The sequence below is a fragment of the Lichenostomus cassidix genome, chromosome 1, assembly GCF_008360975.1.
Source record: "Lichenostomus cassidix isolate B80296 chromosome 1, HeHo_3.0, whole genome shotgun sequence".
Classification (NCBI taxonomy): Eukaryota; Metazoa; Chordata; class Aves; order Passeriformes; family Meliphagidae; genus Lichenostomus; species Lichenostomus cassidix.
In genome coordinates, this window is record NC_139479.1 from 415484 (window position 1) to 430136 (window position 14653).

Sequence of the window (14653 nt, forward strand, 5' to 3'; positions counted from 1 at the left end):
CCACTGAAGGCGGGGGGATTGGGGCTGTCCCGGGCGAGACCACTGTGGCGGGGGGGGAGGCTGTCCTGGGAGAGACCACTGCGGGGCGGGGGGGCAGAGCGTTCCGGTAGGCGGTGTGCGGCCGCGGCTCGCGGCGCTACCGGGCCGGCCGGGATTGCCGGGAGAACCGGGACACGCCGCGGCCCCGCGCCCGGAGCCCATGCCGAGGAGCAGCTGACGGCGGCGGGGACGCGGAAATGGAGCCGCGGCCGGGCCGGGCCGTGCGGGCGCTGTGCGGCCTCTTCCTGCTGCTGCTGCTGGTGCTGGTGCTGCAGCATCCCGGCCGCGCCGAGCGAGCCCCGGGCTCGCACCTGGACGACTCGGCCATCGCAGGTGAGCCCCCGCCGCGCCCCGCGTTCCCGCCCGCCCCGCCGCTCCCGGCGCTGCCCGGCAGGCCCTGCTGCCCCCACACCCGTGCTGGGGCCGTTCCCCGCCGCCCGGCCCGCCTCGGCAGCTCGCAGGGCTCGGAGGACCCAAATAACCCGTGTTTGGTATTGCGGCGGGCTCCGGCTGCTCAGGTCAAAAGTTTTAAATTTCAGCTCCTTTACGATATTGGGCTCTTCTTCGTTAAGTTGCATCGACTGGGACCGGTTCGCGGGATTTAAGATTATTCGTGTTATTATACTCGTTTCTCCTCCGCTAACTGGAGGCTGGCAGGGAGCTCGGGATCGTGCCGAAAATCCCGGTGTTTTCCTGTGTTTTGGGGACATTCTCAGCCGTGGGACCCCCAGCCATGCTTCCCAGGGACAGCGAGTCCCACCTGAGGAGCAGAGCAGCAAAGCCCCAGCTCCAGACACTCAGCTCCCCCTGTTCCCATCGCCTCCCCCCAAACCCACCTCCCCAGCCGAAAGGCAGGGGAAGCCGAGCCGCCGGGACCCTGTGGATTTCCCCGGAGCCCCGCCGGGACCTGGGGACATCTCCGTGGGCTCTGTGTCCTTGCCACAGTGCCCGAGGTCAGCGCTGGAGGTGATCCATGGATCCCTGTGAGCTTCAGGAGCAGGACGGGACCCCCAGCCCGGCCTGGAGGGGCTCAGGGTGCCTGGAGCCGGGAGCAGCTCCGGGAACGGGCAGTGCCGAGCCCCGCTTGCTGCTCCTCACCTGCGACCCTCCGGGGTCCCGCCGGGACAGCGCCGGGCCTGGGGACAGCAAACAGGGTGTCCTTTGGGGCTGCGGGAGCGGGGCTGCAGCTCCTGGGGGATTTCGGGTGCAGGGGAAGGTGTCAGGGTGATGTTTGGGTGTTTGGATGGAAGGCGCCGCAGCAGCATCCTGGGCAGGTTGGGTTCTGCGCTCGGGGTTGTTGTTGGGACAGGGCAAGGAGCAGGCCCTGGAGCTGTGCGATCAGCAGAACCAGCGGGAAATCAGTGTGTCAGCCCTGCGCAGGGTGCTTGCTCCCTCCTGGCCGGGATGGGCTCTGTCACTCGCTGTTCTCTGTCTCTGGGCTCCTCATCCCCTTTCCCTGTGCTCCCAAACCCTCGGGCCAGTTCCCATCCAGTCTGCTCCACTAAGGAAACTGGATCTCTGCAGTCCTTCTGAAGCAAGGTTTGTGCCTCCAAGGAATTTCCAGCGGAGTTATTTTTGGAGGCCCTGCAGAAGTGTGGCAGCCTGGGTGATTCAGCTGCTGGCTTTGCTCTTGGCTGCGAGCGGAGGCAGCCCCGGGACTGGGCTAGGAACAGCTCCGGACTGGGCTAGCAGCAGCCCCAAGTCCTGAGCTCCCATAAATTCCCCCCAGAAGGGCTGTTCCTGCAGGATGAGTGCTTTGGGCCACTCTGGGCCAGTTCTGCTTACTGCTGGGTTTCCAGACCTGCAAGGGTTTTGAACTGGCTACAGGTTGGAGCCCCAAACGTGCGGGAATGTGGTCAGGGAGGGATTTGTGTCCTCTGCTCCCTGTCCCTTCCCAGGACAGCTCGGGAGAGCTCCTTGCTCTCTCCTACCCCAGCTCCGGGTGTCCTCTGAGGTCTCTTGGCCATTTGGTTTTGAGATCTTTGAGCTGTTGCTCCCAGTTCAGAGCAGGGAATGTCCTCAGCTGGCACAGGAGAGCTTTTCCTGAGGTTTTCCCTGGAAGCAGAAGGTGCCGCTTGTGTTGGCTGCTCGGTGTGAAGCAGAGGTGAGTGTTGCACGCCGTTTTGAAAGTGAAAGTGCTCGTTTTTGACACATTTTCCAAGGCGCAGAGGTGCTTCTTTAAATTCATTAGCTGGGATGGCAGGATCTTAACGATAAAATGTCAGCACCGGTCGCTTTTCCCGGGAACAGGGAAGTTTTTCAGGTGCTGCAGGGAAGTGTTTGCAGAGAGCAGAAGCCTGAGCTCCAGCACTCCTTGGGCTGCTGAGATTCCTCTGCACACTCAGGATGCATCAGCAGGTTTTACGGAGGATTAGTGAATGATCCCGATCCCTGGGATATTTTTTAAAAGGCAAGAGTTTGAAACGGGTGGGTTTATCCGTGCAGGAAAATCAGAGTTGGTGACTGAACCCCGGGGAAAACCAGCTTTTCTGCTGTCTTTGCCTCAGTGAGAGGCGAATTGAGGCCCTAATCTTTGATCTGTAATCTTTTCCTGCCGGGCTCAGATTGCAGTTAGGTTGCCCTCGGCAGCCCAGGAGCCATTTCGCAAGGTGTGGGGTGTTGGGAGCCCGGAGCAGCCAGAAGAGCCTCCCGCAGCTCCCCGGCGCTGCCCCGGGCCGGGTTTGGGACCGTGCCGGTGCCACTGTCACAGGATGTGTGACCCCACGGCATTGTTTGCACCCGCCCTGCTTATTTTTAGCCCGAATTTGTCAGGCTGCAGCCCTGCCCCGGCACCTTTTCACACCCCCTAAAAGGGGCAAACCAGTCTCCGCAGGGACAAATTGGATTTTCAGGGATTTTTTTTACCCTTCTTTCCGCTCATTTGTTGTAAGTTGGCTGTTGATCAAATCAGCCGGGTTTTGGTCCTTTTTCTGGTCCTTGTCAGAACATGCTCCGGGGCTGTGGCCAGTGTTTTACACAAGGTTTATGTGGGCCAGCAAAAATGTGACTCACTGTTTGGACCAAAAATCTTAAATTTAATCTGATTTAAAATACTAATCTTGCTCAGTTGGCTCTTCCTCCTTAAACCACATCACAACTGGATGCAGTTTGTGGGATTTAGGATTATTATTGTTATTTTAGTTGTTTGCTCTCTGTGCTGCCCAGCATAGTTGGGCACTTTCAGGTGTGTTTGTAGGAGATGCAAGGAAAACTGCCTGTGAAGGGGTAGGGATTTGGATGACTGGGGTTCATCCCTGGTTCCTTAATGGACACACCTTCCATGTACAGATCCAGACCTGCCCCGGGTCCCTCCAATAATATGGAAGTGGTGCAAATCTGCATTGTCCTGAGCCTTGTATCATTTTATATGGAATTTCTTCCTGTCGTGTGGCATCCACAGGGATGTGGGGCTGTGTCTCCATGGCTGGGGCCTCGTCTGGTTCCCTGTTCTGGCATCCTTGAGGCAAGTCAGGGGTCGTGGCATGGATTTTCCCTGTCTCTCTATGCTGCAGCTGTTCAGAGATGGGCTTTGGATTGTGTTTTAGGATTGAGGCATTTGTGGGTGATGTGGATCCTGTGCACCAGGGGCTGGCAAGTGCTGGGCTCTGGTGCAGGGCAGCCACAGGTTTGATGGCTTTTCCTTTTTCCACAGCAGCTCCTCTTTCTCTTCCTCTTTCCTTCTCCTGCTTCCCTGTCTTGATTCGTTGATCACAACATTTCTTGAGTCATCTTTGCTCTTATCTAAGTGGTTTAAAAAACAAGTTAAAAAAATATCCTGATAGTGTCGGTGTCCAAAGCTGGAGGGCTGTGCCCAGGACTGTTTCTGTGTTTGCCTGGAGCAGCCTGAGCTACCCTTAAACCCAGGGAACATCCTGTGGGACAAAGGCAGTGTGAGCAAGGGGGGCTGCAGCCACAGGCTTTTCACTGGCATTAATGGCAAAGGGGGAGAGCACAAATTTCTGGGTGAGGAGCCCTGTCTGTCCTTGCCATCCCAACGCCTGGGGGTTCACTGGGAATGAATCCTTTGCTGCAAAACCTCTGCCTTGGGGAGTGATGGGTTTGGAGCTGGAGCTTGCCGCGAAAGCTGCTGCTGCCTGAGCAGGACGTGGCCTGAGTGGAGCCTTTGGAAGCTCAGTGATGGATCATCCTGCAGGGCGGAGCAGGGCTGGGTCTCCTTGATCTCCCCGTTTAAACCCTTGTCTCAGAGGGAACAAAACACGAGGCTGATGCAGCTCCCCGGTGGTGCTGAGTGTGTCACCCAGGATCCACGGCTGCTCTCTGTCCCTTTGCCAGTTCCAGGGCTGCAGGGTGCCACGGGAGCTGCCTCTGGAGAAGGTGGGTTGGTTGGAGGCAGGAGGTCAGATAGCATCTCTGATGGGACTGAGATGCTGCAGATGCCTGGAGGTTGCACTCGGTGATTTTGGAGATCTCTTGCAGCCTTTATGACTCCAGGATTCTGTGATCTTGGCTGCTCTCTGACACTCGGTGCCTTCCCAGTGCTGTGGGAGCACAACCAGGGCAGGATTTTATCATACTGTTACTGTGCTGGAGAGCTCCAGGCCCTGCCCTGGATCCCAACCCCCCGGAGGTGCACAGCCTGCCTTGTCCAAACACTCCTTCCCTGCAGTGGCTCCTGCAGCCCGTCCTTCCCACCGACCTGGCGGAGCTCATGGGCCACAGCGACCTGCTGTGCTCTCCTGGCTTTGATAAAATGCCTTTTAAAGGAGGTTTTGCCTCCAGCACTGAAAGGATTTTGCTCTTAAATTAATTTCTTTGAGGTGTGCACGTTCACTGAGTAGAGGCTGCACCTGCGAGTAGCAGCTTTGGATTGGGCAAGGGAGGCAAAGCAGTTGTGAGAATACTTGGAAAACTCTGCCAGGAAATATTCCATGTTCTTCCCCAGCTCAGCTGGAAGCCCCAGTGGATTGCATGGCCTTGGCTTCCTTCGGGAACAAAACTCATCTCGAGGAATTGCCATTCTGAGAGGTGGAAAAATTGTGTTTTGGCAGCAAACTGGCCTCATGTGGAGGAGGAGGAGCAGGGCTGGCTGGGCAGCACTGGGGCTGCTGGGGAGCTCCTGGCTCCCTCCAGCTCATTCCCTTCCCTGCTTGGCCCAGAAACTTGGAGTAATGCTCAGCTGGATCAGAGAAGGGATCTTAAATTAATTTCTTGTTAGATTTATTTATTTACTCCTTTGGAAAGCAGCTCTCTCCATGTCTCCTGTGCCCCTTGGGTGGTCCCTTGGCATGGGAGCAGTGCAGGGGAAGCTGCTGGGACACTGCCTGGCCAGGGGGGCTGGAGGGAGCTGGATCTCCTGCTCCAAACTGGAGTGGGGCAGGAAAACACATATCCACGTGGGAAATCCAAGGCAGCAATCCTCCTGTCCTTTCCATCCTTTCAGGAGGGGATGGAGCAGTAATGTGTGAGGAAGGAGCCTCCTGACACCCCTTGTGATGTGGCCACAGGGATGCTTTGGTGGTCCTGGAGTGGAGCCTTATCCCAAAGGGAGCAGGAAGGAAAAGCACTTTTCTGTGGCCTGCTCACTTGGGGTTTGGCTCCTGGGCTGCCTGTGTGAGAGCTCTCTCCTCCTCTTCCTCCAGGCACGGGATGGAGGGATGGGGGAGTGTCCAGTGACACCCCAGGGGAGCTGAGTTACCCTCCAGTGAGGTGTAGTTCCTGATCTGCCTGGGGGTTGCAGAGGGAATGGAACTAAAAGGCCATCATAATATAATTCCATATGGATTTAGCATTGGCAGGAGCTGCCCAGGGAGGTTTGCAGTCTCCATCCCTGCAGGTGTCCCAGGAAGGCCTGGCTGTGGCACTCAGTGCTCTGGGCTGGGGACAAGGTGGCCTTTGGGCACAGCTGGGACTGCATGGGCTGGGAGGGCTTTGCCTGCCTCAGGGATCCTGGGGTTGTGTGATTTGTTAGTTAAAAACCCATTCCTGTGAGCAGGTGGTTGAAAAGCAGCACTTTTCCCTGAGGTTATCCCTGTCCTTCTGCTTGTCCCACTTGGAGGCTGTGCTGGTGGAAAAGGCACTGGCAGTGGCTCCTGTCCCTGGTGGTTCCAAGCCCAGGGTCAGTGCCAGGCTTGGACACCCTTTGGTATTGGACTGTGCCCAGCCTGGCATTCTGCTCCTCAGAGCCCTAATTGCACAAGCTTATTAGTGTTAGAAAAGCTGTTTCCTTCATTAATTAGCTTTGCTTTAAATCCTGAGAGGGAGAAATAAACTGTTGAGCAGGCAGAGCCAGTGTGAGAGTTGCTGCTCAGCTGGGCAGCTCTGGGATTCCCACTGGAAAGGCCCTTTGGGACCTGGGGGCTTCCTTTCCCGGGTGGTCCAGCTGTGTGGAGCCCTGCTGTGGATAACTGGAGGGGCAGGAATGTGCTGGAAATGGGAGCTTAACTGCTGGGGGGTGAAGGGCTGGGAATCCCCCTGGCCCCAGTTGGAGAGGATTGTCCTTCCTTGTGTCAGTCAGGTGCTTTTGGGTAGAAATCCATCCCTGGCAGGGTGGGGAGGCCCTGGGATGGAATTCCCAGAGAAGCTGTGGCTGCCCCTGGATCCCTGGCAGTGTCCAAGGCCAGGCTGGACACTGGGGCTTGGAGCAGCATGGGACAGTGGAATGTTTGAAGGCAGGGTTGGAACAGGGTGGGCTTTTAGGACCCTCCAAGCCCAAAGTAGTCTGGGGTGCTGTGAATAATGAGGCGTTTGGCCTCTTCCTGTTACGAGGTGCAGCCCTGGGACCTGCTGCTTCCCCCTCCCTCCCTGCAGACTTTGTTTGCTGCTGGAATTTGGGATGTTTCCTGCGGAGGCAGTCCTGTCATGCTGAGCCGTCTGCTCTGCTCCCATGGCTGATCCAAGCTGGGCTCTGCAACACTTTAATTTTCCCTCACCTTTGTTTCCCCAGCCCCTGCAGCCGTGCCTGATTAATTTTCTGGCACCTCCAGAGCTCTGGTTCAGTTTCAGGAGCTGGTGGGGCTGAAGGACTCTTTAATTAAAGCCATTGTTGTCACTCCTGCAGCACACGGGAGCCTTGAGGAGCTTCTGCCTCACACTGCACAGTGCCAGGGCCTCCCCACCCTGCTAGGGAACAATTCCTTCCCAAAATCCCATCCATCCCTGCCCTCTGGCACTGGGAAGCCATTCCCTGTGTCCTGTCCCTCCATGCCTTGTCCCCAGTCCATCTCCAGCTCCCCTGGAGCCCCTTTAGGTGCTGGAAGGGGCTCTAAGTTCTCTACAATAATCCTAATAATACAATTAATGATAAGGAGTGATGGCAGGACTGTGCCCAGGAGTTTTTCCTGGCAGTCCTGGCCAAAGTCCCCAGCTCTGCAATCGATGGAAAACCATCAGAGCAGCACAAGGAAGTCATTAGGGAACCACACGTGGTTCTGTCCCTGGATTGTCCCTGCCTGCTTGTTTTCCCTCCATGAAATAGTACCGGGATGCTTGTTTGTTTGGATTATGGACCTATTTTTAAGTAACCTATTTTTTCCACTTTGGAAAATGCATTAACTTGCTGTGTGTCACAGACATATGTGGAGTTTGACTTTGGGAACCACCAAGTGCTCCTTGGAAGTCTCTCACCAGCCTGAGTGGTTGCCTCTGGCACATATATATATATTTTTTTTTTTATATATATATAGTTTATCTACACCTTGCTGAGACTTGCTTTAAGAGACATTTGCCAGATCCACAAAGGCAAATACAGCACTTCATTGCTAGTGCACTTTATCCCACCAAGGAGCTCTGCATCCTCTGTTCCACCATCCCTTCACCTCCTCTGGGATTTGGAAATCGCTGATCCCAGCAACCCTCAGAAAGTGGAAGCAGCAGCAATCCAGTTGGAAATGGGGATGTTTGGTAACACACACACACATTTTGCAGGCAAATACACTATTTTTGTACCCAAGTGTTTGTTTTCCCCTGAAGGACAGAGTTTTAGGGTCAGTTTAATTCTTCCCTCCAGGTTTGGAGCTCTGGTGCCATAAATTTGGCTGTTCTGCAAGGATACAAACACAATAAACAGGAGAACTTGAGGAATGTTCCTCTCCGAGTTACAAAGGAACAGCTTGCTGGTTGGAACAGCCTGCCCCTTCCTAGGCAAGGGAGGCTTTGGATTGCAGGGAAGGGAGGAATAATTCAGGATTAAAGCTGCTAAGCAATGCGTGTGTTTAGATCTGTAAGAGTGCCAGGACATAATTAATGGGTGAGTAAGCCAAAGGGGAAAAAAAAAAAAGTTGTTTTTTAACTGGATAAGGATGGATGGATGGAGGATAAAAACTGATTTTGGGGGGGAGAGGAAGAATTCTGAAAATACTCTGTTCCAAACTGCTGCTGTTGTTAAGAGTGCCCAAGGAGGTTTGTTGCAGCTGGAAGGCAAAAATCCAGGTTTGGCATCTTGTGCTGGCCTGGAGTACTTGTGCTTGTCACAGAGAAGCTCCAGGGCTGCAGGTGAGGTGAGGATACCTCCAGGCCAGGCAGGCTCTGGAAGGCTATTCCCTCTTCATCCTGTGGCTGGTGGTTTTTCCCACCTGCTGGGCTGTGGCTGAGGGAAGTGATCCCAATTCAGGCTGGGCAGATCCTCCTGGAGCCTCACAGCTTCTCCTGGTTGGCATTTCTGGAGCTGGATCCACGTCTGGCCCCTCAGCAGTGGCATTAGGCTTGTGGGAAGTGAAAGGAAAGAAACCAGGGGTAAGGTGTTGTTGGGGAATGGCTGATGAAGGGTCTGAGCAGCTCGGAGCATTTCGGGAAGGTGACAGCAGTTTGGTGTTCCCAGGATTCCATGGTGGGTTTGGCCTGTAAACTGCAAAATCAGGAGATTTTGTTTTCTTTTCAAACCCCTGGAGAGGATCAGAAAGGATTTTCTGGGGGATATGTGGATCCAGGTGACTCTGCTGGGGGGCTCAGGTTGGTTTGTCCCCAACCAGGACTGGAACACAACCACAGCACAGCCAGTGATGCTCCCAGGGGATCTGGGGGGTCAGATTGTGCCAAGCTCTGCCAGAGCAGCCCCATCTCTGCTCTGTCCTGGTGCTCAGGGTCTCAGACTTTAGCTTCCCAGCTCCTGGAGCCCAGGCTGACTGTGGGTGTCCCGAGAGGGGTGAGTGAGACCCTGTGCTGCAGTGCTGGGAAGATGAAGAGGTTCCTTAGCTTCCCTCGGGGGTGGCAGATGGAAGTGGCACTCCTGCAGCCTGGCCTGCTGAGGGGACAGTCATTTCATTAAGCTGTTTCCTGGAGGGCCTTTGTATGAAACAGGAGATGCTCTGGGAAGTGTGAAACTGGGAAATGTGGAAGTGTTGATGGTTTGGTGGGAATGGGGATGGCAGCCCACCTGGCAGAGGGATCTCTCAGTGGGGCAGTGATGAGCACTGCTCCTGTGCCATCCCAAGCACTTTCCTCCTGGCTCCTGCTGCTCTCAGAGGTTTCTTATGGACCATGCTGCTTCCTGGAGATTTGCACTCTGGGTTTTGGAGATAAACAAGTTTTCCTGTTCCTCTTTCATTTGCTGTATCATTAACAAAAAAACAAAAAAAAAATAAGAGTGGAAAGGGATATTTGGGGTACTGTTTGGTCCTGTTCTCCCACACTGCATGTTGATTCCTGGATAAGTTTTCCTGACAGCAGTTAGTGTGAGAAGTGAGAAGGATTGGCTATTTTTTCTCCCACCTTTTATTTTTCCTCTTGGGAAAGGAGAAAAAATGTTTTATGCTCTAAAGGGTGAGGCTCAAACCTTTGAGTTTGTCATGTCAGAGTCATACTGGGAATGTCTGGCATTCCTGTGCCATCCTGTGAGATGGATATCTTGAAAGGTTTGCTGGATGGAGCAGTGCTCTCCCTGCCACTCCTTCCTTCCCGAGGACTGCCCTGGGGAGGATGCTCCTTTCACAGTGACCCCTCTGGAGCTCGGGGCAGGACAGAATTCCAGCTCCTTTGGCAGTGACCCCTCTGGAGCTCGGGGCAGGACAGAGCTCCAGCTCCTTTCACAGTGACCCCTCTGGAGCTCCAGCTCCTTTGGCAGTGACCCCTCTGGAGCTCGGGACAGGACAGAGCTCCAGGCAGGACAGAGCTCCGCTCACTTCTGGCCAGAGCCTCCCACTGGAGAACTTGTCCAGCTGGTTTGTTTTTCATCCCGGGGCTATTTTCAGCCGCTCAGCCTAACAAGGTGAAATGGCTGAGATGCTTTCCCACTCCCTGGGACTCTGCTGGGAGGAGGTATCCTGCTATCCCGCTATTCCGCTGTCCCAGCTCATCCCAGCCAGGCTCTCCGTGGGGCCTTTGGCTCTTTGCTGGGTTGGCACCACTCAGGGTTTTGGAAGGGCAGTCTAGGCCCTGCACAGGCACCCTGAGCACAGGGAGCCCCAAATCCCAGTGTTGTCATGGCCCTGGTGCCCTCCTGAGAGGCTGAGATTGGGAACATGGGGAGGATCCAGGGTGCAGCAGGGCTGTATGTGGGAGAAGCAGCAGGGAAGGCAGGGATCTGCACAGCCCTGCTGTGCCCACAGGGATGTGGGATGTGCTGCTCTTGGGTCCTGCCAGGAGCATAGGAACTGGGGTGGAGGTTTCCTGAGATGTGGGAAAAGGGAGACGCTTCATCCCACCTCATCCTTATTCCCACTGAAAATACGTCATTGGTTCAGTCTCGTGATGCCTTTGGGGTCGGCAGGGGTCCAAACCCAAGTCTTGCTCTGTGGTTCAAGCCCAGAGAGGATCTGTAAGCCAAGGTGGCATCTCCAGCATCTGCCAAACACCTGCACTGGGAATGCTGCTTCCAGCTCCTCAGGGTTCCTCATGGGCTCTGGGACATTTGACTCCGTGGTAGGATGTGGAAGCACCAGGATTGCTGTTCCAAGGCAGGATTAAAGTGCAGAGATCTCATTGCTGGGCAGGAAGTCACCTGGCAGAGCAGGGACTCGAGACCCTCTCAAAGGTCAGTGTGGTGCCCAGCCTGTGGCACATCCAGCGTTCACTGAGACCTGCCTGGCTTTGGCAGTAAATGGAACATTTTAGTGTATCCACTCAGCCCCTGGGCCAGAGTCCTCCCACAGCTCCAGAGAGGTGTCCAGATGGAGCAGCAGCAAGTGGTTGGGAATGAACACTTTTCCCAGGCTGAGCACTTCTCCTTGCTCCAGGGTCCCAGTGGGGATGGGGACACGTGGATGTGTTTGGGATCTGTCACTGGTGGGATTGGGCACCTCAGTCTGTGTGCCAGGGAGGGAAGAGAGCAGGAACTCTGTGTTTAATCCTTAATAGCCAAAAGGGGGGATCTGTGGCACTTGAGCAAATCAACACATCCTGGCCCTGTGCTCTGGCATCCCAAAATCCCTGTGTGCTGTGATCCACAGATCCCACAGCATGGGCAGCAGGAAGGGGGTTGGATTCTGCCCTGCTCAGATGAGACCCACCTGCAGAGCTGCTCCAGCCCTGGGTCCAGCATCAGAAGGATGTGGAGCTGCTGGAGTGAGCTTGGACTTGGATGGTCTTGGAGGGCTTTTCTGATCTAAATGATTCTGTGGCTGAATTCCTCTGAAATGACCAAATCCTTAAGGAAGGTCACTTGTGCCCACTCATGGCAGACCAGGTTAGTTGCACCTGCACTGCTGGGGTTTCCTGGATGTTGCACCAGGACACAAATGTCCTAAAGGAATAAGGGAATTTGTGTTGGAAAGAAGGAGGCAAAAGGTTTTTCATTCAGTAGAGTCTTTGTGTAAGCATTGGTAGAAATACACGTGAAAGCTTTGGTGCCCAAGGTGAGAAAGGCCTGGGTTTGATGGAGAGGATCATGGAATTATTTAGGTTGGAAAAGTCCTTGGAGAGTTCAGCTAACCCATGTCGCCAAGTGCCACATCCATAGGGGTCTTAAATCCCTCCAGGATGTGATTCCCTCCTGCTCGGGCAGCCTGTGCCTCTTGTAAGTGGTTTGGACAAGAATGTTCAGGGAAGCTGCAGGGAAGTTCCCTGTTTTGCAGCAGAGGAAGGAGGAAAGCTCGTGGCTTATTTTCGCCTTTATGCTGCTGCTGGAAGGAATATTTTCTGCCTGGAGGATACAGAGTGTTTTTTTCTTGATTAATGAGGTATTAAAAGAGATCCAGAGGAGTCTGGACTCGTCTTCCTGAGTCACCTGTGTGTTTGTGTTAGGATTTGGCAGGGAACTTCCCTGGTAGCCAGAGTTATCCCTTTGGTAAACACAGTCCTTTAACGTGGCTGTGGCTGCTGCTGAACGCTGAGTCAGCACAGCCCAGCCTGGCAGAGCAGAAATAACCCAGAATTTCACACACTGACAGGATTTTTTCAGCCCAGCGTACCCAAGTGTTGCTGCTCAGATCCTGGGGCTGCTGCTCCTCCGATCCTGGAAGAGCTGCAAGGAATTAGCAGTGAATGATGAGTTTAAAGAGTCAGGTGTGGGTGAATGTAGAGCTCTTTGTAGATGGTTTGGTTTGCTGGTGCCTCCTCGGCTTGGGGAGAGGACAGAGGTTAGGAGGGATTTATCTGTGGCCTAACGATGGCTAAACTTAGTGCTGTGTGTTCTGTTTGGGGGGAGGAAATGCTGCAGAGGTGACACTTGTGCTCTTGGGAAACAAATATCACCAGTGCAGCCAGTGGCTGTGTCCTGTGCTGGTACTGGTCAGCAGAGCTGATAGGGAGGAACTCAGCTTCCTTTTTTGGGTTTTGGGGCTTTTTTTCACATCAGCTGATGCAGCTTGAAAATACAAGACTGAAAATGTAAGATTCATTTTTCCCCACAAATGCTTTTTTCCCGCCAAGTGAAGTCACTAAAACTCTTGGCAAGTAAAGCTTCCAGCCAGGTGAGCTGGGGAGTGGGATTGGCTGGGATGAGCTCTGCTCTCCCCCAGCAGGAATGGCAGCTCCAGCCCCAGAGCCCCTCTGGGGCTGCTCAGAGCTGCTCAGGCTTGGGCTCCCAGCACAGGGAGGACCTGGAGCTGCTGCAGAGAGTCCAGAGGACATGGAGCCAGGCTGGGAGAGCTGGGAATGTTCACCTGGAGAGGAGAAAGATCCAGGGAGAGCTCAGAGCTCCTGCCAGGGCCTAAAGGGGATCCAGGAGAGCTGGAGAGGGACTGGAGACAAGGGCTGCAGGGACAGGACACAGGGAATGGCTGCAAACTGCCAGAGGGCAGGGAGAGATGGGATATTGGGAAGGAATTGTTCCCTGGCAGGGTGGGGAGGCCCTGGGATGGAATTCCCAGAGAAGCTGTGGCTGCCCCTGGATCCCTGGCAGTGTCCAAGGCCAGGTTGGACATTGGGGCTTGGAGCAGCCTGGGACAGTGGAAGGTGTCCCTGCCATGGCAAGCAGTGAGACAGGATGGATTTCTGTGTCTCTTTAAAGTACAGACCAGATGCAGGTTTTTTAAGAATTTACCTTGTAAGCTGTCCATGACAGTAATAACATTCTGTTAAGTCTCTCTTTTTTCTTCTTTTTTCCTTTTTTTTTTTTTGGTACAGTAATGAAAATATTTTATTTTTAATTTGCACACAGAAAGCTGCTGTTTTCTCAAGTTTGGTGGTTGATGTCATGCAGAAAGTCTTGGTCCCTCCCACACATCTTTGGGAATAAGAATATTTTTTAATCAGTCAAGGCCACTTTCTGTGATTTGAAGCACATCTCTGAGGCTGCTTCAGCTTGCTGGAAGCTGTGCTGGTCTATAATTACCTCCAGTAAACCAAGTGTTCTGTGTTCCATGGCAGCCACAGTCACTTCACTTGATTCCAGCTTGGCCCCAAACTCTTCCAAGCTGCTGCTTGATCCACCCTGAGCTTTCCATCCCATGGTCTGTGTGTTCCACACTCCGAGTGCTTTGCTGAGAGGCTTGCAAGCTCCAAGAGAGCTCCTTGTGAGAGAGCTGTTATTCCAAGGGCATTGCTCCCGTGGAGAATATTGCCAGGGCAGTGTGCCCAGCCCTTGGGGTGGGCTGTGAACGAGGAGTGGGATCCTGAGCCCTCCCTCTGAGCACACACAGCTCTTGCATTTGCCATATTGGTGACCCAAGGCTCTGCCAGGGGATCTGCTCTGTGGGATCCCATTGTGATCCCACACCAGAGCTGTGCTGGGAATGGCTCCATGACCTGCTGCTCAGGGCTCAGCCGTGCACAGAGCTCCCACCTTCTGCCTCCCGTGTGCCTGGAGGATTTATGGAGTGCTGAGGAAGGTGCCTGAGGAATTTCCTTGCTTGCCCTCAGAGTGCTGCTGCAAGCACTGGCTGTGCCATGGAGTCCTGCTGGAGCCACTCAGCTCAGGCCCCCAAATCAGCCTCTCCCATTCCCTTCGAGTGATTTATCCCTCTCATTGAAACTCCGTGGGGCATTTTCTTACCGAATTGCTGGGTGTGGGAAGGAAGGATCAGTTTGTTCAGCTCAAGTGCTGACGGGTCAGACCCAACCCCGCTGCTCTGGCTGCACGCCCAGGGTGCTTTGGGTGGTTCATTCCCTCCTTGGGAATAACGGGGCGACGTGGATCATGGAGGTCTGTGGGATCTGGGCAGGCAGTGAGCCTGGGGCAGGGGGAAATAGCACCCCAGACCTCCATCCCATGGCCCTGGGGGCTGAGGGGCACTTGGGGCAGGGAAAGGTGCGTGTGCAGGTGTGTGGTGCAAGGGACAGA

At 54.5% G+C, this 14653-nt stretch overlaps 1 protein-coding gene across 10 annotated transcripts in view; it reads left to right on the forward strand.

Annotated features, from left to right (window-relative positions):
- Positions 1–69: 69 nt before the first annotated feature.
- The window catches only part of STIM1 (stromal interaction molecule 1), a 70046-nt gene continuing 55462 nt past the window's right edge, over positions 70–14653 (forward strand). For 5 of the 10 annotated variants that reach the window (XM_085071872.1, XM_085072162.1, XM_085072033.1 and 2 more), the window contains exon 1: positions 71–372. In XM_085071872.1, the coding sequence (XP_084927998.1) occupies positions 237–372 (136 nt within the window). In that variant the 5' untranslated portion in view covers positions 71–236. Of the gene's footprint in view, positions 373–14653 lie in introns of all 10 variants that reach the window. The other 5 variants (XM_085072328.1, XM_085072243.1, XM_085072504.1 and 2 more) reach the window with 2 other exon arrangements.